Here is a 21,619-nt window from a genome sequence, read left to right on the forward strand (position 1 = left end):
CAGTGTTTATGGACACTCCAACTATTTTTGAAATCTCCTTTGGTGTGACGAGTGCATTCAGCAAATCACACACTCTTTGACGTTTGTTTTCCTGATTACTCATATGGGCAAAAGTTTCTGAAAAGGTATGGATAATAGTGTTAGGTATGATTATGACATCAGTATATGTTTGGTTTCAAAACAATTGGTGTAGTGCCTGCTGAGAAAAAACAACTAAATGTTCATTGTAAATTTTGCTTCCCCACCCTGTATATGTAAATATGTTTTTTTTCAAAAAAAAAAAAACTGGATTAAAGGACACAATATATGATCAGGTGTGTTTGTACCTTCTGTAAGTTTTAAGTTTTCTCTCACTTTCACTTCCCACACTGCTCTGCTACTTCTTTTTTCTGAAGCAGCACATATTACTTTCTAAAGCAAACAAAGGATAAATATAAATGAGCAACAATCATTAGTAATATGTAAACTACAACACTTGCTTACTTGGTTTTGCAATTACAGGTTTTGTGCGTCTGATCAGGCAAATAATAAACATACTGGTGAATGACAAAGTTTTTGTAGAGCCAATCTGACATGTTCTAAGGCTAACATTTTGCAAGCACCATCAACATCACTCATCAAAAACGAAAACACAACTTAACACCCCCCCAAAACCAATCAGCTGCTACTGTATTAGACTTTTGATAAAATTATTGAGATACATTATCTTTTCAAAAATAATTTCATTGGAGATTAAATAAATGTCCATTACATTGTCTTAAAAGTCATTTGGAGAGTATATTTCTGACAGGCTCCAGCTCCTTCCCAAAACTGTAGAAAAGTAAATAGAGTTGGACCACTATGATACAGAGTTAAAAGCAATACAACACCTCAAAAGCTCCATCTTAAAAATGATCCATAAAGTGCAGTATCAAAGTAAAACATCAAAAGGATTTAAGATTTCAGTAATAATAAATACTCTGTGTACAACATTTGTAACCACACTGTTGAGCCGTCCCCGTGGGTTTGTGTGGATCAGATGAGTGGGAGTCATGTTCAGGGCTGTTTTTGGAGCTAAGAGCAGAGCATACAGTGAGGATAGAGGTGGTGTAACATGGTCCAAATGATACGCCTGTTATTTGTTGCTCCTGTCTCCCTCCAGCCAATATTCTTCTGTCTGCATCTCAGTGAGTCGAGACACCGTCCTCTGGAAGGCGAACATTTCCTCTTCACCACTGAAGATGGACAGACTGCTGGCTTCATCCTGTTACAATCACAAGGAATTACCTTTTAGTCCTTCCACTCAATCTATACTTGAGTACTTTTACTTTATTATTTTCATTTCATACAGATTTGAACTACTGCTTTTCTGTGTGGAGTTTGCCTGTTCTCCCCATGTCTGTGTGGGTTCTCTGAGTTCCCCACATTCCTCCCACCATCCGCAGACTCGAATCATAACAGATTAACTGGTTTATCTGAGTGTGAGATGGTGTATCAACCTGTAATGAACTGGCATCACATTCAGGTGAACCCCACCTTCATCTCTTGATAGCTGGAATAGACTCCAGCTCCCCACCCTCTCCAGGATTAAGCAGTTCAGAAAATGAATGAATGAATGAAAGGAAGCGGTCAAATGACCAGAGGAGCCTGCATAGGATGCATGAGCTCCATGTGTCGCAGTCAGGTGATCAGCTCGTACACCTGGGTTAGGCCTGGTTTTAGGAAGCTCATATGTCTTTGTGCTGGTGGGAGGGGGTGGGCCTGCTGCTCATGAGTGCATAAGCTCCTCATTGAATGCTTTCATATGCCTCGGTACTCAGGTCATGTTGATACTTATTTGTTATTGATAAATGTACATTGTGTGTTGTTCTATTGGGTTCATTTAAGTCTTTAGGTTATAATTATATTATATTATAGTTATATCAAACCACTCTATTTTCCAGAGAAGAAATAAACACATAAATGGACTGACTGCTCCTGCCTATTGTTCACTCATGCTCATTAAGTCACACCGAATGAATGATGGAAGGAAGGAAGGAAGGAAAATAAAGTCCAAAGTTCTAGCTGTCTCTAGTTTTCAAGATATACTATTAGATCAAAATGTGAAATTCTCTGAATGAGAGAATGAGTATTAGTCCAAAGGAAAGTGTCTGAGCGGCCACTTGTACTTCCAGACACTGGGGACATTAGAATACATTTTTCACATTTCCACATCTGGTCTATGAATGTACATCAGAATATGGTACCGCATATTGCAAGGACACTTGACATATATGTTGAAAACATGAGCACTTGAGTCACTTGATTTCCAAAGAATCTTAAAGTATACTTAGCATCATTAAAAACGCACGGGTCAGAATAATATGTATATTTGGAGATATATTAAATTAATTGGTTTGGGGTTACCTTCATATTAAAGAGGGAATCATTGGTCATTAGAGAATGAATTGCGGACAAATTGTGATCAACTTAACATATTTATTCAGTACACTGAATACAGGTACTCAGAAATTGAAAGTGTCATCGTTCAATATTGGGTGTGTCCACATCTGACTTCCAAACAAAGCAGTGCAGTGACGACTCATGGAACTGACAAATCCTGTCCTGAGGGATCCGATCTGGCACTCAGACGACTGATTGTACTGCGATGACAGCACAGACGGCAAGCAACTTCACCACAGCTCAGGCCTACTCATAACATGCCAATGGCATGTTCTCTCTGATGTACCATAAATCGTGGCATTTTGAGCTGGCAAAAATATTTTGGTGTTTTCTTTGCTGCCTTTAAATAGGCTGTTGACCACACCTGAAGTTACCAGTCAAGCATGACTCTGTACAAGAGATTCGACTCAATGTCTGACATTAAGGGATTAGTCCAAACGCAGACGTCGCATCTGTTGGGAATGAAAAAAAAAAAATACAGCTATTAACTATGTTACTCATCTCATGAGCATCATATACAAAATAGGCACTTGATCACATCGTTTTCTGGAAATTACTCCATATGTTTGGACCGTGCGCTTTTAATGGCATTAAGTATACATAAGATTTTGCACAACTTACCTGTAAAGTAGATCATTTCCTAGAAGAAGGTAGATATCGTCATTAAAATGATAAAGACAAACCTACTGACCCATTTTGATGATTTTCATGAATGTGGGAGCCTTGAATGTTAGACAAATGCTTTAATAAACAGTAGAAGGTTTAACTTTTACCTCCATTGACTCCTCAATCATCATCTTAGGGCATATATTGTGTGAAAAACTATTATTGGCAAAGTTTTCATTTTGTATTTATTTTGGGTTTTTATATTTGTATTTAATAAATGACAGATGTGAAATGTGGGTATAGTATGACGATGACATGCAGTAGATGGCCTTGGGCTGGAACTGAACCTGGGCTGCTGTGATAAAACCTATAATAAATACTGTTGTACTCTACCAGTTCAACCACTGGGCTTTCACAGACTTTTCATACAGGAAGTACATTTCCCTGATAAAACTTAAATGCTTCTATTTAAATTAGGTTTTGAACTTTTATTTTTAGTGGAGTATTTTCACAGGAGTTAACTAAAGGATCTGAATGCTACAGTTTGGTGCAGCCCTGGAGAACATGGAACATGCAGATAAAACATGATCCCTGTGCATTATTTCCTTTTCCGCATGTGTTCATTGTGTACTCAGTCAGCTTTAATCATCTCTATTCACCACTTTAAGTACACGCCCAACATGACAAACTGGGTTAAGGCAGGAAAGAGTGCCGGCTCTTACCCTTTTCAGACCCAGGTCATCCATCAGAACGTGACTCTCATCATGACCGTGATCCCCATCATGAATGAAAATGTCCTCCAGGGGGTGATCTGCCAGAATCACCACACGTACCTGAACCACAGGGTGACGACAGGTGACAATCCAAAACTAAAGGCCAATATTTAGCCATCATTCAAAGTTAGACTGTGTACCTTATGGTCGTACAGAGTGTCCACAAGTGTTATGAGCCGCCTGGCTTGGGTTTTTTTGTTCAGCGTCAGTAGAGGAATGTGTCGGATGAAGATGGTGTCAAACAGCCTGGACATCTCCAGGTAGTCACTGGCCCCTAAGGGCTGAAACAATTACAGACACAATATCACAGCAACTCTTTTTTTTTTTTTTTTCACTATTTTTCTACATTGGTTTTTAATCTGAAGGCTCTTCTATCTAGATTTTACTAGAAATGTATGGACTTTCTATTTCTTACATTTTTGTAGGAATGGAACAAAAAACATGGAAAAGATGATGAACACAATGTAAAAGACTCAACAAGACAAAACACATTAAAACAAAGATAAAGCAAAACAAATTTTATAAATAGAAAGACATATAAAGATCTAGCTTTTGACCCTTATACTTTGAAGACATTTCATAATATGTATGTTTCACTTTTACTACAGTAAAATCAAATCAGTCTTTATTTAACATAAGTATGTGTACTACTACTGATGTTATGAATATGTGGAAGATTTGCACTTCTGTCAACAGCAAATCTGTATTATAAAAGAGAAGTAGACTCTGAGTGTGTGTTTGTATCCGGAAAGAGCTGACTGCGGCAGTTTGGCATACTTGTGTACTTTTGGTCTAGGAAGGGACAACCAAAAACAGGAAGTTGATAGGACCAATATTTTGGGAAATATTACTACTTTTGGAATACAATAGCTTTATAATCACGTTGCTAAGCCCAGAATCACATGAGCGCTTTAGCTGTGACTGCTGGACAAATGCGGTACAGCATGCGTGAATACACAACATATATCAATGCTGGGGGACCGGGATGTGGTCTCCGGGATACTGCCCCTTAGGGTCGGGATGTGGATTTTAAAAACAACCCCTTTTCCCACCCTCAGTATTGACAATGATGAAGTCCAGGATCTAGACAATGCTCTAGTTCAGGGGTGTCCAAACTTTTTTTAAAGAGGGCCAGATCTGATAATGTGGAGATTGCCAGGGGCCAATGGTCCCTTCGGACGTTTTTTAAACAGTAAAAATTATGTATAAATGTGCTGTTCTACAATAATTTTATTTTCATTGTCACAATATAATTTTTTTAAATGGCAATGTAACCAAATCTACGCCACTCAGGTGTGAACAAATTAAAAAAAAACAAAAAAACAATTCTGCCTTCCTTTCACATCTGGAGTCAGATAACATACTCAACTCTCAGGTTCACATGAAGAGTCACTGTTGTGAGTTTAAAGCAGCTTGAATTTGCTTCACTTTTTCTCACTCCCTGCTAGCTTGTTGTATGCATTAGCATGTTTTGTCTGCTAGTGTCTTTTTACGTTGAATTCCTTAAACAAGGCAACAATCTCTCGACAAATTAGGCAAACACAATCGCCTCGATTTTCAGTGAAAAAAAATTGTAATTCCCATCTCTCCTGGAAGCGGCGGCCCTCACTGTCAACTTTCCTTTTTTTATTTACAGGCGCCATGGTTAGAAATTAGCGAAAAGGGTTCATTGCGAGGTCACAGAGCCAGATAGAGTTAGAGTGGTGCTGCCACCATGAGGTGAAAGGAGAAACTGCATTTTGAACCTTTTATGATTCATGTACTTGGATCAACAGTCCAAACGGGCCATAAATAATACATTATAAAACCGAAGCTGTGGGCCGTATAAAATCTGACCGCGGGCCGTGATTGGCCCCCGGGCCGGACTTTGGACATGCCTGCTCTAGTTAATTCATGAATGGATAGTTTTCACAAAATCTATTTAATGACTTTTAATGCTTTTTAATGACCCAGAGAAACCCTGTACAATAGTAACTTTTATCACTCTGTAAGCTTCAGTTATGTGGTACATATCTGTTAGTTTTGTGATTGATTTTTTTACTTCTTTAAAAACATTTTATACCATGTTTTTTTTCCCCCTCCTAGGCATGTGTATGCATGTGTTTGTGTGTAGATAGATAGATAGATAGATAGATAGATAGATAATTTTTTAAAATAAATTTTAATAAACATTTTTTTGCTCATCTCTCTTTGTGCCCGTTTGTCCACTGGTCTGTTTAATCTAGTGTATTTACTTTTGAAACAGAGCTGTTTTGTATATTGTTTGGAAAAACTGTTAGAAATGAAGTATATAAAAAAAAGAAGCATAGAGAATATAGGATGAGGTTTATGTAAACCTGGTTATAAACCAGTTATAAATGTGACCAGACCTCAGATACAAAGTCAAGAATTAAGAGTTTACTCACACTGACATTAAATTCATGTTGAAATATGCATACACATAAAGACTTACTCTATCACACAGCTCATCAAAAGTACAATCTGCAATGGTCCCACAAGCTTTACTCAGACGAACTTTCCTGTTGTGAACGTTGAGAACTCGTGGTCGTGTTACTGTGGGGTTGAGCAGTACAATACACAATACATACACAAAAAACATCATCCAATAAACTGCACCTTCAGTGACCACTTCAACAAAATGTCAAGACTGAACTTACTGTCGTTCTGCTTAAAAGCCAGTTCATCAAACATCTTATCCAATGTGGCCTCTGCGTCAGGTTCACTGGAGCTGCATTAAAAAGGCAACCATACAACAGTCATCAGAAAAACTCAATAAATGTCTTCATTTTACAAATTAGCCCAAACCAGCAAAGCTGCTTTGAACCTGTTGTTTTTCATTTCTTACAGGAAGTACAGTTTTCCAGCCAACGGTCTGCTCCTCTTGCGGTAATCAATCCCCGAGTCCAGACGGAGAGTTTGGCAGTATTTCTGCTTGTGAACAGTTAACATTGACACACATAAAAAGACCCACTTTAAATATTCATGAGAAGAACTGCATAGTTTCCTTACCTGCAACACAGCAATAAAAGGCACAAAGTTGACTCTCTGTAGGCCGTTCTTATACAAATCTGGGGGAAAAGAGTTGGTTGATAGATGTATAAAAACACTGTTTGCCTAATTTTCAAATCAGTGTCCCACTTTTAAAATGAGACTTGAATAACATCTATTAATGAATATGATTTTTCTCAAGCATCATCACTGTCATATCAGGATTTCTCTTGTTAATTGAAAGTAACAATTATCAAAAACTACAAGTAATGTAAAACTGACAAGTCTTTTTTTTTCCATAAATATTACTGTTAAATTAATCGAAAAATATGTTTCCATTAAAACCCATAGGTCTTGCACAAACTGTGACAAGAACAAACACATTAATAGATTTTATTTAAGGTACATGCTGTATTAATCTGTTTCATTATCTCTGACACTTAATGAAAAAATGGCTCTTAGTGTATTTTTCATTTAAAAATCACAGTCAAGTTCATTCCAACAAACCCAGCTACAAAACCATCAAAATCACTTGAACCATCAAAGGTTGAGATGAAGTGCAGAGAAAAAGAGCTTTACACAAAAACTTAATAAAAACCACCACTGCTACAATTCAAAAGCACAATAAGATAAAATGTGATCTCCTGAACATTAGATTTTTGTCATCTAAACCTTTACTACTAAATATTATATCAGATCATCAAATAGATTTTTACTGTTTGACAGAAATCTGACTTTGTGAGGAGGAATATGTGTCCTTAAATGACGCTACATGTCCTAGTCACCTTAATAATCATATTCCTCCAGACTCAAGGAGGGGGAATCACAGCTATTTTTAATTCAGTTCTACAGTTAAATCCTAAACCTAAGCCAAATTTTAACTCATTTGAAAGTCTTAGTCTGTCCAACCCAACCTATAAAACACTCCAGCCTATGTTGTTTATTATAGTGTTGGTCCATACACTGAATATTTATCAGACTTTGATGAGTTCTTTGCCAGGCTAGTCCTTAAAACAGATAAAGTAATTATTGTTTGTGACTTTGATATTCATATAGACAGTGAAAATGACAGCCTCAGTAATACCTTCATGTCATTACTAGACTTATATGCTTTAATCAGTGTGTACATAAACCCACTCACTGTTTTGATCACACCCTTGACCTAGTCCTGACTTACAGTGTGGAGCTTGAGGACTTAACAGTCTTTGAACAAAATACTCACTTCTCTGACCACTGTCTAATAACTTTCGAATTTTTGTTATTCAGTACTTTCCCACCTGCCAAAAATGTTTATACCAGATATTTACCAGATCATGCTGTATCTAAATTTAAGGACGAAATCCCCACAGCACTTAATTTAATCCCACATCTAAACTTCACTGTAGCTTCTTTCTCGAACTTGATCAATTTCAGACCATCTCAATTTGATGAGTTTGTTAATAGTACAGCAGACTCTCTGCAAAAAACACTAGATCTAATCACTCCACCAAAAAAGAAAATTATAAAACAAAGGAAGCAGGCTCCCTGGTTTAATTCACATAAAGGCCAATTAAAGCAATTAACACAAAAACATGAGAGAAAGTGTCATTCTACTAAACTGGAAGAATGTCATTCAGCCTGGCAGGATAGTCTGCTGTAGACAGACGAAACAGTAATCATTAAAATGTCTATACCACTAGACTAAAGCCCCTGAATCACAGGTGATGGGTGAGTGTGGATGGGATGGTGTGGTGCGTGGGTGGCCTCTGAGGTGGGCAGCAATCTAGTCTCTAGTTGCAGTCCCTGAGTACACTGGGCAGCTCTGCTCCATGGCAGCTCCTGCCCGGTAATGGGCCCTGGGGAATGGGGGTGCCTACTGTCACCTGTTGCCAGCAGGTGGCTCCTCCCAGACGTACTATCCCCAAAACATTCCCCTCCCCACCCCCTGCACACAATCACATAGGTTCTTGGGGAGTGCGCATGGTCTAGGGGGTGCGGCAGGGGGGCCTTTCAAGTGGTCCCTTCTGTGGTACCCCATGGTGACACTCCTCAATTTTAATTACACTTAGGCTATGTCTGTACATAGCTGGGTATAAAAAATTTATACGGTCCCGTATGTCTATACTGTCAAGAGCATGCCAGACCTGTAGATGGCAGTGTAGCAGAACGATCAAGTACCATTAACCAATCAGAATCCTGAACGAAACGTGACTTCCGCTATGAACCTACAGATATGTAGTTTTCCTGGTTCCGCGTCCAAAACATGTAACCAATACAATGCAATGTAAATGGATGAGCCGGTGACTTTATTTACTATCACAAACTGTTCTTCTGATGTGACAGAAGGGATGAAAAAGAGTTTGAACTGTGTTAGTTCTGTAGTCATTAACAGCTGCATCTGTTTTTCAGTCATTTTTGTCTTTAGTTCATGTAGACCACTGTGCACGGATGTAAATTATGACATCATTTACCTTCTACTGAAATTAATAGAACAGATAAAGGATAAACAAATAAAATGAACAAAATATGAAGTATGACAATGTGGAAACACCACATAAAAGCCTTATTTTATATCAAGTAAATACATGAAGATCCTGTTAAGCAGATGCAGTGGGCGCTAATTAGCTAAGATACTAACATTCGCTAGCACCAAAGTTCCTTATTTTCCCATTTAATCCTTGTAACTTCACTTATCAGCTCCATCCTCTTCCTCTAAATTGGACCATCACATGTGAACTTGATGGAGTATTTCCTTCATCTGTTCAAGAATCTTTGTTTTTGCATTTCCCTCCATTTACATGCAAATGCAAAAACAGAGATTTGCCGAAGTCTCCACTTTGGCTGGAGGGATTAGAAACCTTGGATTACTGCGCGCGTACCCGTTGTTGTCATGTAAAGAATAGGCACTTGGATGGCCCCCCACAGGCCAAAGCGGGGCTGGGAAGGGTCTGTGTGTGTGTGTGTGCACATGGGCATGTGTGGGTAGGTGTGCATGGGGGTATGTAGGTGCGTGTGTGTGTCTATATTGGGGATGCAGCAGTCCATGTCATGCCGAATGGTGCACCCCTGGCAGTTCGGTGTGAGCGTTGGTTGCAGTGCATCTTATTTGTCATTTCTGGGTAGCAGTTTTGGGTGGCTCATGTTTGTATGGCAGGTCAGTGTTGGCTGCCAATCTGGCATGTTTTTTGGGGGGATTGGATCAGATTTGGTTGCGTGGTCAGCTCGGTCCAGTTCTCGTGCGGGTTTATAGCCGGGTTTCCCTCAGGTTGGGTGCTTATTGCGGGGCATCATGTGGCTTGTGGGGTGTGGCTCAGTGGATGGTGCCCGGCGTCCTGGGTGTTGAGTTTTTTTGGCTTCGTTGGTTGTTGGCTCTGTTACGGCTCTCTTTTACTGCTGACGATCGGGTGGGCTGTCTGGGAAGTGGGAAGGTAGTGGGTCCTTTTGATGTGGACTTGGGCTGGCATGGATTGCCTTGTTTTCTCTTTGCTTGGGTAGCTTGGTCTCAGCAGGAGCTACCGGGGGCTGAGTGTGGAGTGTGGAGCCCATGGGGTGGGGATTTTGGTTCTTGTCATGCCGTGGGCCGTGACTCAGGGGACGCGGCGCATGCCAGGCCGTGGGTGGCCTGTACTCTGGTCTGTGTAAGTGTGCGCGTGTGTGTAAATGCGTGGGCATATGTGGGGGCATTAATGTGTGTGGGTGTGGGGGATTGGAGGTGGAGGAGATGTGGGGTTTGTGAGTTTGAGGGTGGGCGTTGCAGGGGGTGGGGGTGGGTCCCCTTGGGCAGTGTTTTCAAATCAGTGTGCCATGAGAAATCATCAGGTGTGCCCTGGAAGATTATCCAATTTCACCTGACCTGTACTGGAAGTGAGCAGCGTGATATATACGACTGGCTTGCACCAAAGATCAGCCCCGATGCGGTGCCTTCTGTTGACAAAACCCCCCTCATTAGTGATGCGTGGATTAGCGGATTACCTGCAAACCCCAGGTATCCGGTTGGGGCAGGGGAGATTTGCCTCCCATACTATTACACAACGGACCTCAATCCGTAAACCGGGGGGTCTGTCCGAGGGGACCTGACACACCCCTCTCAGCTTTCCTGTTCCAAACACACCGTGACAATGCCCCCGGGAAAGTGTCTGGTGACTGCTGCCAAGGAGCTCCCCATTCTGGAAAACAAAGCTATTTCAGTTCTGTTCCCTTTCCCCACAACCAATCTATGCGAGGTGGGCTTTTCATGCATGACCGATATAAAGACGAAAAAAAAAAGAAGCTCAGAGCTGTTGAGGAAGATTTGTGTGTCTTTGTTCAATTCCTCCAAGAATATCAGCTTTGGTTTTACACTAAGTAAGTAAATTATGACTAGATTTGCATTATATTTCAGTAAATATACTTTTTGTGACGTTTTTGTTTGGTGGTGTGCCTTGTGATTTCGCTAATGCAAAACATGTGCCATGGCTCAACAAAGCTGAGAAACACTGCCGTAGGGTGGCTAGCTGGACCATTGGGGTGGGTACTGGTTCACGGTGTGTGACTGTCTGAGGTGGCCTGGTCTCCCTGTATGCTGAGCGGGGCCCCTGCCTGGGGGTGTGAGTGGCCCTAGGACTCGCGGGGCCCTGGTGCCTGCGCTCTGTCTGCCTCTGGGTGGCCACCGCCCAGCGGGGATCTGGTGGCTGGCGTCCCTGGCCCCCTGCGGCCTGTGCTCAGCTTCTGTGGGGTCTCTGGTTGGGGCCTTCCTCTTCCGTTTGCTGGTTGGCCTTGGGGTCCTCTTTGTCAGCTGCTGGTCCTTGGGGGGGTGTGGTTGCAGTTGCATGGTTGTATTCATCGCATCTCTTTTTTTTTTGCTCTGCACTGTTGCAGTCACTTTGTTATTGTGGGTGATTAATGTGAACAACTAATGTTGTGTTGCTGGTGTTATTGTGCTAGGATTGTTTATGTATGTATGTATGTATCTTTATTTAGGCACACATGAACAAATGCACCTTACATTTCAACAAAAAGAACATTGAAACACTCATAATAAAGCAAAACTCTTAACCCACCCTGCCTCCTGTGATCTAGTTTACACAGATAACCCTCCCCACTTGTAACGACTTGGTTACATTCACTGATCCTTTAAAGGAGCAAGAAAAAAAAAAAAAAATACAAAAATGTTCTACCTAAACTATATGGGTCAATTGCTCTGACCCCGGTGAATATTAATTATATGTCACCCAGCTCACCCTCATGCCATATCTGCAAGTGTAAACATCCAAATCAGATTCATTTGTATTCAGGATAAACTACATTTAAACACTGTGGCAATGCTCTTACTTGTTCCTCATAAGAAGTAAATGTGTGTTTAACATTGTGATGGTTTTGCCTTCAAAATGCCAGCTGTTGTTTACTCGTCTTCCTACTGACAAACCACCTCCTCCAGTGTATTATCAGCTGCCCTTGTGAAAAATACTTATCTTCGCTGGAAATATAAGTCCAAAGTCCAGGTGTAACTCCCAAAGTTTCTGCTTCATGCCAATATATTGTCTCCATTGCTTCTGTACCTCCACAGACAGGTCTGGGAAAAACATGACCTGGTGCTCCCAATACATCACTTCATTTTTGTCGAGTTGCTCTCATTACTTGAACTTTGTCTTGATAGTTAAGAAATTAATGATAAGAGTGTGTGGGGGTCCGCTCAAGTCTTGTCAGGCAGCCGGTGGGGACATTCAACAACAATGGGGTTCAGAAACGTGTCCATTCCAAAAATTTTGCGCAGTGAGGTTTGAAGGAATGCGACCGCGTCTTCCCCTTCAGGTTTCTTGGGCAGTCCAATCAGCCGTAGGTTCAATCTTCGGTGTCTGTTTTTGAAATCATTAAGTTTTAGTGTTAGCTCTTGAACTTTCTTTTGAAGAGACTTTTCCTTGCCAGTTAGCGCTAAGATGTCATCTTCAGCTTTACTAATGCAGGACTCAGCCAATTTTAGCCTCTCACAAAAATGCTTCTTTTGTCTCTTGGTTAAACAAAATGACTTCACACAACTGAACAGAAAAGTCAGCTCTGATTGACTGAATGGAGGCTAAAATGTTAGCTCCATGGACTTGGTGACCTGCATTAGCATCCTCCAAATCCGCCTTGCCATCCACCGAGGTGTGGTCCGTGTTAGCATCGTCATCGCCACTTGCTGCTGTTTCGATCTGGTTGGCAGTTTTCTTTCTTGGCATTTTGTTCACAGCATGAACAATTGTTGACCTAAATTAGTTGGTTGAGGGTTGATTTGGCAAAATAGAGCACACAAGATCAGAGCTCAAAAATGTGCTGCCTCTCAGGTAGATGCCATAGCCGAAAGTCTCTATCTGAAGGAGCTCTTAGTTCCATACAATCCATCTAGAGCACTATGCTTTCAAACTGCAGGCTTACTGGTGGTTCCTAGAATCTCTAAATGTAGGACAGGAGCTGGAGCCTTCAGCTATCGAGCTCCTCCACTGTGGAACCACCTCCCTGCCACGGTTTGGGAGGCAGACACCCTTTCTATGTTTAAGAGGAAGAAGAAAACTGCTCTTTATGATAAAGCTTATAGTTAGGGTGGCTCAGGCTGCTCTTAGTTATGCTGCTATGGGCTTGTGTATCATGAGACTCCTCATGATACACTGTCCTCCTTTCTGTTCCTCTCCAGCCTCCATCATTATGATTCATTTATCCATATAGTTGTAATAATGTTTTTCATATAGTTATTGTGAAGGCATAGGTTTCTTGTCAGTAAACACCTGCAGCAGTACTATATCCGCTGTTAGCACTACTCTCTCTTCCACCACCTGCTCTGTTTTCAGGGTCTGTCACCATCATGTTGTGCTTTTATGAGCCCTAAATAAAGGCAGTAAATTTACAACCACAAACCTTTCTAAATCACCTTTTACAAATTATTTCACCATTTTCTCCCTAAATCTGCCAAACACTGTAAAAGGAAAACCCCCTGAAATGGGTACTATAGACAGTAAAACCTAATGCAAAGGTAACTGTGTATGAGTCTTCCCCAGTTACACTGTTCCTCTTTAGTAAATTCATAAAATGGTAGTTATTACAACACCAAAACAGTGTTCATGCAACCCAAAATATGGTGACAAGTTGCAGTCCAGTTTCTAAAGGCAGATAATATGTTGAACACTTTTTCCTCACCTTCTGGCGGACGGTTTGACGTGGCCACAACCACCACCCCATTGAGAAACAGATTCTCAAAAAGCTGCTTCAGAATCATGGCATCGGCGATATCAGTGACCTGAAATGTATTGTTACAGAGACATCGGGTAACAACACAACTGATGGCATAAAAAGATTTCACATGTTGTCCCACAAGCCTCCATTTTAAATTAGCATGCAGAAATGCTGTATCGAATATTACTTATCACCTGAAACTCATCAAAGCATAGAAGACAAGCCTCCTCACTAATTTCCTCAGCCACCGGAGCAATAGGGTCATAGGATTTAGCCATTTTTCCTACTTTCCTCTTTGGCATGCTCTGTTTCAGCCGATGAATCCCTAGAAACAAAGAAAAAAAATTTGTCAATGTCTGTATGAGAGGTTCAAATTACAGTTTTTCTGAATTGCTAAAACACTAAACCCCATTCTCACACTCAACTACTCAGTAGTGCAAACTCTACAAACTTATCAAATCATTCTTTTGGCACAACCGTAAGCCAATTCACATACTTAAGACACAATCTGTATAACTGAAGCACACGTTTTGAAAAACTGCACACATTTTCACTCTCTTAAACACATTTCTCACTATGATGCACTTGAGCTGCAAAACTGAGAACACAGGAGGGAAATGTGAAACACAAATACAGCACAGTTGCCATCAATTAGACATAATGACTCAAAATTTAACACACCATGTTTGAACTAACTGCACATGATATAAGCCAGGTCAGAGTGCACCAGACACCAACAATGGATAGAAACAACCTGAGAAGCAGGGGATTCTGTCTATGTTGTGGTTTGGAACAATGTCATCTTTCGCCATGGTATCCAGATATGGGGGTGGTTCAATATCAACCAGAGTTTCATAAATTCTTCAACCTTCCACCATACAGCCCTTTCCTGAACTCAACAGAAGAATTTTTCTCTGCATGGCGGTCGAAGGTCTATGACTGAAACCCATACACCAGGGAAAATCTTTTAGAAGCAGTGGAGATGGCCTGTGGTGATGCAAGTGTGGAGTGTTGTCAAGGCTGAATTCGACACACCAGAGGGACAATATTGTCTGTGATGTGGATTAAGTCCTCTGGTCAGATGCTGCACAAAGACATGATGTTGAGGCAGAATGAATCTGTCATCAATTTGATTTGAAGATGTACACGATTTTTGAGTGTCTTACAGTAATGTGCTTTTACAGTTTCCTTTGGTCTTTTAAGATATGCTAAAAGTATTTACAATATGTAATAAACATTATGTTCTGCATGCATTGGATGCAGTGTTTTCCATTTTGCTGTGTAGTGTGATGACTGCTCTGTAGTGTCTACATGTTGCCTGGCTGTGTGTGTGACCTGAAAGCATTGTTTGCTTTTGAGTGCAGGTAAAATTGTTTTAAGGCAGTTGTTTGGTTTAACAAGAGGAGTGACAGATTTTGTGAATGTAGGTTGAATTCTTGGTTTTGTGTTTACAGTTTTGAGAAAAGGGGTGCAGCTTTGAAAAAATGCATCCTAGCGATTGTGAAAAACTGTAAAACAAGGAGCTGTAGGGAAGATCCTAAAAGAAACAGAAAAATACAGACTACAAATGGATGCATTGTAAGTATTATAAATAATACTGAAAATAGGCAGAATCATCTGCAACTGTCACTTAAAGTTTCATTCTTTGGACCGCAAGACACAGTTTTTCAGCAGCAAATGTGAAAATACACACTATGTAAGCAAGTAAGAGTCTTATATTTAACAAAACTGAAGCATTGTGATTAAAACAGGGAATATATACTCAGCACAAAACCAGAAACACTGTGATGTTGATCTCACTCTGAAAAAAGTGTGTCATACTGAAGAATAATTAGTGTTAATATATAGGGATCAATATTTGAGTTGGGCCAATTCTTCAGACTCAAATGGAAATGTATACAATGTGAGGGAAAATAATTGCTCTAATGATGCAAATCATTCTCACCTCAATCATTTTCTTAGTTTGATGTTCAGATCCCACATTTATTGATTAATTACTTGACGATTCAAGTTACTGAATCATTACTCTGACTTATATGTTCAGGTTAACAGTTGTACTCCTCACCTGGTTGCCACCACACACGCTTGACCCCATCTGAACCAAAGATGATCCACAAGAAAGCCAACCAGTTTGCTAAAGACAAGCAGACTAAGGACATGCATTACTGCAGGGGTGTCCAAACTTTTTGCACAGAGGGCCAGATTTGGTGAGGTGAAAATGTATGGGGGCCGACCATTCAGCCTAACATTCTTTGAACCATTACAAATGTAAATTAACACGTAAATATGTAACTATATCACTTTGTACAGTTTGTTGTATATGTTTATTTGCATTTGCTTTTATTTTGTTTTGTTTTACTCTGCTGTCTGCATCTAGGTTGACATTGCAAATGAGAATTTGTTGTCAGTTGCCTTATCAGGATAGATAAAGCTTAAAATAATAAAAAATTAAATGCAAATGAACTATTTTATGAAATCTGACTCTGAAATCTTTTTCAGAAACATGTTTTTATTGATTTTGTTTTAACAAATCACATCAAAGTGCATTTTGACAAAGGATAGTATAGTCAATTTAAATGACAAATTTGACAAAACTGTTTTTTTGATCATCACAAAAAAACAATCCACTGAGACTTTAGTATTTATTCTCCTCAGAAGAATAAACAAAATAATTGACCTGTATTAATGTGACGGGTGATACTGAGATCTCGACTGCAGTAAACAGGGCACGTCTGGCTCAAAAACAGTGGTTTTGATGCGCAGGATGTCACACAGGTGTGAGACACTCAGTCTTGTCCTCACACGGTTCTTGTTAATGTTCATAACTGAGAACGTCTTCTCGCACAAGTATGTCGAGCCAAACAAACTCAGCATTTTTTTTAGCAAATGTTCGAATCTCTTGGAACCTGGCTTTGTCCAGCTGGCGGTAAAAGTTTATAAGAGGAAGTTGCTGGTGCTGACTGTGACACTCTGCGTCACACTGCAGCTCAATGAGCTCCAGCTGCAGGTGGGCTGGAGCGTCATTAGGATCCACGGAAAAAGGAGAAGAAAAAAATGTGATCTCCCTTTCAATAGCTGCAAAATCCCTGAAACGCTGTTGAAACTCCTCAGCCAGAGATGAGATGTTTGCTGCGTACCTCCTCATTTGCGCACTGATATTGTTTGCTGGAAAACTGGTCATCATTTCCTGCAGCGAAAGGAAATGTGTGGTATTGTGCTGCGTTTGTGACAGGTGACTTTGGAAAAGTAGCAACTTTGTCCCAAAAGCTTTGATGTGTGAATACAAATGGCTTACCACTGCATTTTGCCCCTGAAGGCTCGTGTTCAGCGCGTTCAGATGTCGTGTTATGTCAACTGAAAATCCAAAATCAGCCAACCAGACAGGATTGGTTGTCCCTTTTGCTCCATGAACTGTCCGATTTCTTTTCTGAGAGAGTAGAATCGCTGCAGTGCAGACCCCCGACTGAGCCATCTTACGTCATTATGATACACAACATCTCCATATTCAGCGTGGATGTCGATCAGAAACTGTTGAAACTGGCGGTGACACAGGGCTCTGGAGTGAATATATCACCGGCTTCATAACGTGATTATATTTCAGATGTTTGGCACATAGAACTTGGTGGTGAATAATACAATGGAGTTTTATAGCTTTGCCTCCTTCTTCGCTGACTTTTTTACAGACTTGGGTTGATAGCCCACTTTGCTCACCAACCATGGCAGGTGCACCATCTGTAATAATCCCAGTGATTTCATTCCACTGTAGCTTCATGTCATCTACGGCGGAACAAACAGAAGCAAACAAATCTATTCCTCTCGTTTGGTCCTTAAGGCTCTGGAGGTCAAGTAGCTCTTCACACACATTCATTTCATTGTCCACTCCTCTCAAAAAAATCAGTAACTGAGTGGTGTCAGACACATCCGTGCTTTTGTCGCAGGCTAACGAAAAAAAGTCAAACTCCACTCCTTTTGCCTCTAACTGTCTCTTGATATCAGATGAAATTTCTTCAATCCTCCGTGCCACAGTGCTACGAGCTAGGCAAACATTGGCAAACTCTTGCTTTTTTTCAGGACAAATTTTCTCCACCATTTTCATCATGCAGTCTTTAATAAATTCACCCTCAGTAAAAGGTTTGCAGTGCTTGGCAATCAGCATAGCCACCTCGTAGCTCGCCTTTGTAGAATTCTCATTTGATTCACGGGCTCTTGTGAAAAACCGCTGCTGTGCTATTAAAACAGCTTCAAGTTGCTTCAGTTTTTCGATGCGTTCATTTGCTGTTAGCTTATTGTAGTTAGCATGTTTCGTTTGATAGTGCCGCTTAATGTTGAATTCTTTGAAAACAGCCACAGTCTCTTGACAAATTAAGCACACGCAGTTGTTTCGTATGTCCATGAAAAAATACTCCAATTTCCACTTGTCCTGGAAACGGCAGCCCTCATTGTCAACTTTCCTTTTTTTTAGTTCCAGTTGCCATTTTAGAAATGGGCTAAAACGTACCACAGTGGTAATAGTTCACATAGGGGTCACGCGGCAAGAGTGCAGCCACAGGTCTACTGCCATCTTCTGGTGAAGGATGGCAGTAAAATTGTTTTTTTTTTTTTGTATGTGTGTATTCTTTACTGTGGGCAACCGTGCTGGCGGGCCACATATTATTGATTTTATGACAGACACTTCGGGCCGGTGGAAATTTAGAAACGGGCAGGATTTGGCCCGGGGGCCGGACTTTGGGCATGCCTGCATTACTGGAACCATGTCCTGTGGTCTGATGAGACCAAAATAAACTTATTTGGTTCAGATGGTGTGAAGCGTGTGGTGGCAACCAGGTGAGGAGTACAAAGACAAGTGTGTCTTGCCTACAGTCAAGCATGGTGGTGGGGGTGTCATGGTCTGGGGCTGCATGAGTCCTGCCGGCACTGGGGAGCTACAGTTCATTGAGGGAACCATGCACTCCAACATGTACAGTGACATAATGATGCAGAGCATGATCCCCTCCCTTAGGAAACTGGGCCACAGAGCAGTATTCCAACATGATAATGACCCCAAACACACCTCCAACATGATCACTGCCTTGCTAAAGAAGCTGAGGGTAAAGGTGATGGAGTGGCCAAGCATGTCTCCAGACTTAAACCCTATTGAGCATCTGTAGGGCATCCTCAAATGGAAGGTGGAGTTACGCCAGGTCTTTAACATCCACCAGCTCCGTGACGTCGTCATGGAGGAGGACTCCAGTGGCAACCTGTGAAGCTCTGGTGAACTCCATGCCTAAGAGGGTTAAGGCAGTGCTGGAAAATAATGGTGGCCACACAAAATATTGACACTCTGGGCCCAATTTGGACATTTTCACTTAGGGGTTTACTCACGTTTGTTGCCAGCGGTTTAGACAATTGCTGTGTGTTCAGATATTTTGAGGGGACAGTAAATTTACACTGTTATACACTGACTACATTACATTGTATCAAAGTGCCATTTCTTCAGTGTTGTCCCATGAAAAGATATAACTAAATATTTGCAGAAATGTGAGGGTCATATATATATATATATATATATATATATATATATATATGGTGATGGTTTCCTACCCATCACGCTAGTCTTTGGCTCCCTCCACAGATTCTCTATATGATTTAGGTCAGAGCTTTGACTGGGTCATGTCCTTGAACCGCTACTGCACTACTTTGATGGTATGCTTGGGGTCAGTGTCCTGCTGGGACGTCCAATCAGGACCAATCTAGAGTTTCTCAGCAGACACTTCCACATTGTCATCCAGGATGTTGATATAATCCTCCTTTTTCATGATGCCCTGTATCTTGATGAGGTTCTCAGTGCCACTAGCAGAAAAGCAACCCCATAGCATTATGTTGCCACCACCATGCTTGATGGTTGGGGCTGTGTTCAGCTTGCGTTCTTCTCCTTGCTTCCTTCAGATGCAGTCAACATCCATGTGGCCAAACAACTCCATCTTTGTTTCATCAAATCCCTGGATTGATGACCAAAAGCTTGGATCTTGGTTAAGAAGAGCTCTAGGAAATGCCAGATGAGCCTCCTGATGTTTCATCCTGAGTCATGCCATCTTCCTGTGTCTGCATTAATGGAGAACTCCTTTGTGCAATACTGGCTGGATGGTTGTCTGTGATACCTTCATACCTCGGTTATTTTGGTGGCAACATAATGCTATGGTTATAACCTATAATGCTAGGATGCTTCTCTGCTAGTGGCACTGGAAACCTCATGAAGTTACAAGGCATCATGAATTTAACATAATTATATCAACGTCCTGGATGACAGCGTGAAAGTGCTGAGAAACTCTAGATTGGTCCTGATTGGATGTCCCAGCAGGACACTGACCCCAAGCATACCACCAAGGTAGTGCAGTAGTGGTTCAAGGACATGACCCAGTCAAAGTCCTAACCTAAATCATTTAGACGATCTGTGGAGGGAGCTAAAGACCAGAGTGATGGGTAGGAGACCATCCAACCGGACCCAGCTGGAGGCTTTGGTCCAGGAAGAGTGGACCAAAACCCCACAGGAGACAGAAGAGAACTTATGGACACTTACAGGAACCATTATCAAGAAAAAAGGCTACTCTATTGACTATTAAGAAAAGACTTTGGACTTAATAAACCTAGGGTATGAATAATTTTGAACATGGCGGTTTTTTTTAGAAATCCTCTAATAAAACACTCCTGAAATAAAGTATTTCTCCAAGTATCATTTGTTCTTATTTCCTCACTTGTGTATCACATATAAGTCACAAACAAACTTGACAAAACTCATTCATTTCATCACAAAAACAAAAAGTTACATAAAATGGCAGGGGTATGAATAATTTTGAGGACGACTGTATACATATATATATATATATATATATATATGAACTGAACATCAAAAGAATCTTATCACCACTTCTTTGTTGTATGTAATACATTTCAGTAGGACAGAAGGTTTTTCATTTATAACTCAAACCTAGTAACTTTATTTTCCTTGTATCTTTCTCACTCCTGCATGCTTCATTTGTGAAAATTGCAATGCCTTGTCTAACATCAGAGCAACGCTTGTGTGCAATGGGCATGCTGGAAGCTGGTTTGAGTCAGTGTGAGGTTTCTTGACGCACTGGGTTAGGGTTAGCCTGTGATAGGGCTCAGGGAGGACATACCCAGTACTGAGGACATTGATGTGGACCATTTGGTCAATCTTTGACTTGCTGTGGATTAATAATGTTGCTTGTTGCTAAATGTGAACTTTGTTGAACTACCCTTTGTCATATTTTACATTATCCTCTAGATACTCACCCACTGTTTTGTTGTTTCTTGTATTTTGTTTGTTGATTAAATGTTTTTTAAGAACAAGAAAGAATTTGTTTTCATATTTAATAAAATGGTGTGAAATGGCATCACATAGAATATGTGATAAGTTCCTTTTGATGTTCAGTATATATATATATATATATATATATATATATATATATATATATATATATATATCTCCATCCATCCATCCATTATCTTCCGCTTCTTCCGGGGCCAGGTCGCAGGGGTAACAGTCTAAGCAGGGATGCCCAGACTTCCCTCTCCCCAGACACATCCTCCAGCTCTTCCGGGGGGACCCCTAGGCGTTCCCAGGCCAGCCGAGAGACATAGTCTCTCCAACGTGTCCTGGGTCTTCCCCG

General features: G+C 40.8%; 1 protein-coding gene across 1 annotated transcript in view; it reads right to left on the reverse strand.

The window, feature by feature from the left end:
* Window positions 1-389: 389 nt before the first annotated feature.
* The window catches only part of afg1la (AFG1 like ATPase a), a 54,224-nt gene continuing 32,994 nt past the window's right edge, over window positions 390-21,619 (reverse strand). Inside the window, exons 5-13 of the mRNA XM_030127049.1 lie at window positions 14,147-14,277; window positions 13,917-14,016; window positions 6,810-6,868; window positions 6,646-6,728; window positions 6,458-6,528; window positions 6,253-6,353; window positions 3,941-4,081; window positions 3,750-3,860; window positions 390-1,243 (exon numbers count right to left, since the gene is read on the reverse strand). Coding sequence (XP_029982909.1) covers window positions 1,115-1,243; window positions 3,750-3,860; window positions 3,941-4,081; window positions 6,253-6,353; window positions 6,458-6,528; window positions 6,646-6,728; window positions 6,810-6,868; window positions 13,917-14,016; window positions 14,147-14,277 — 926 coding nt within the window. The 3' untranslated portion in view covers window positions 390-1,114. The remainder of the gene's footprint in view (window positions 1,244-3,749; window positions 3,861-3,940; window positions 4,082-6,252; window positions 6,354-6,457; window positions 6,529-6,645; window positions 6,729-6,809; window positions 6,869-13,916; window positions 14,017-14,146; window positions 14,278-21,619) is intronic.

The sequence above is a fragment of the Sphaeramia orbicularis genome, chromosome 22 (assembly GCF_902148855.1).
Source record: "Sphaeramia orbicularis chromosome 22, fSphaOr1.1, whole genome shotgun sequence".
NCBI lineage: Eukaryota > Metazoa > Chordata > Actinopteri > Kurtiformes > Apogonidae > Sphaeramia > Sphaeramia orbicularis.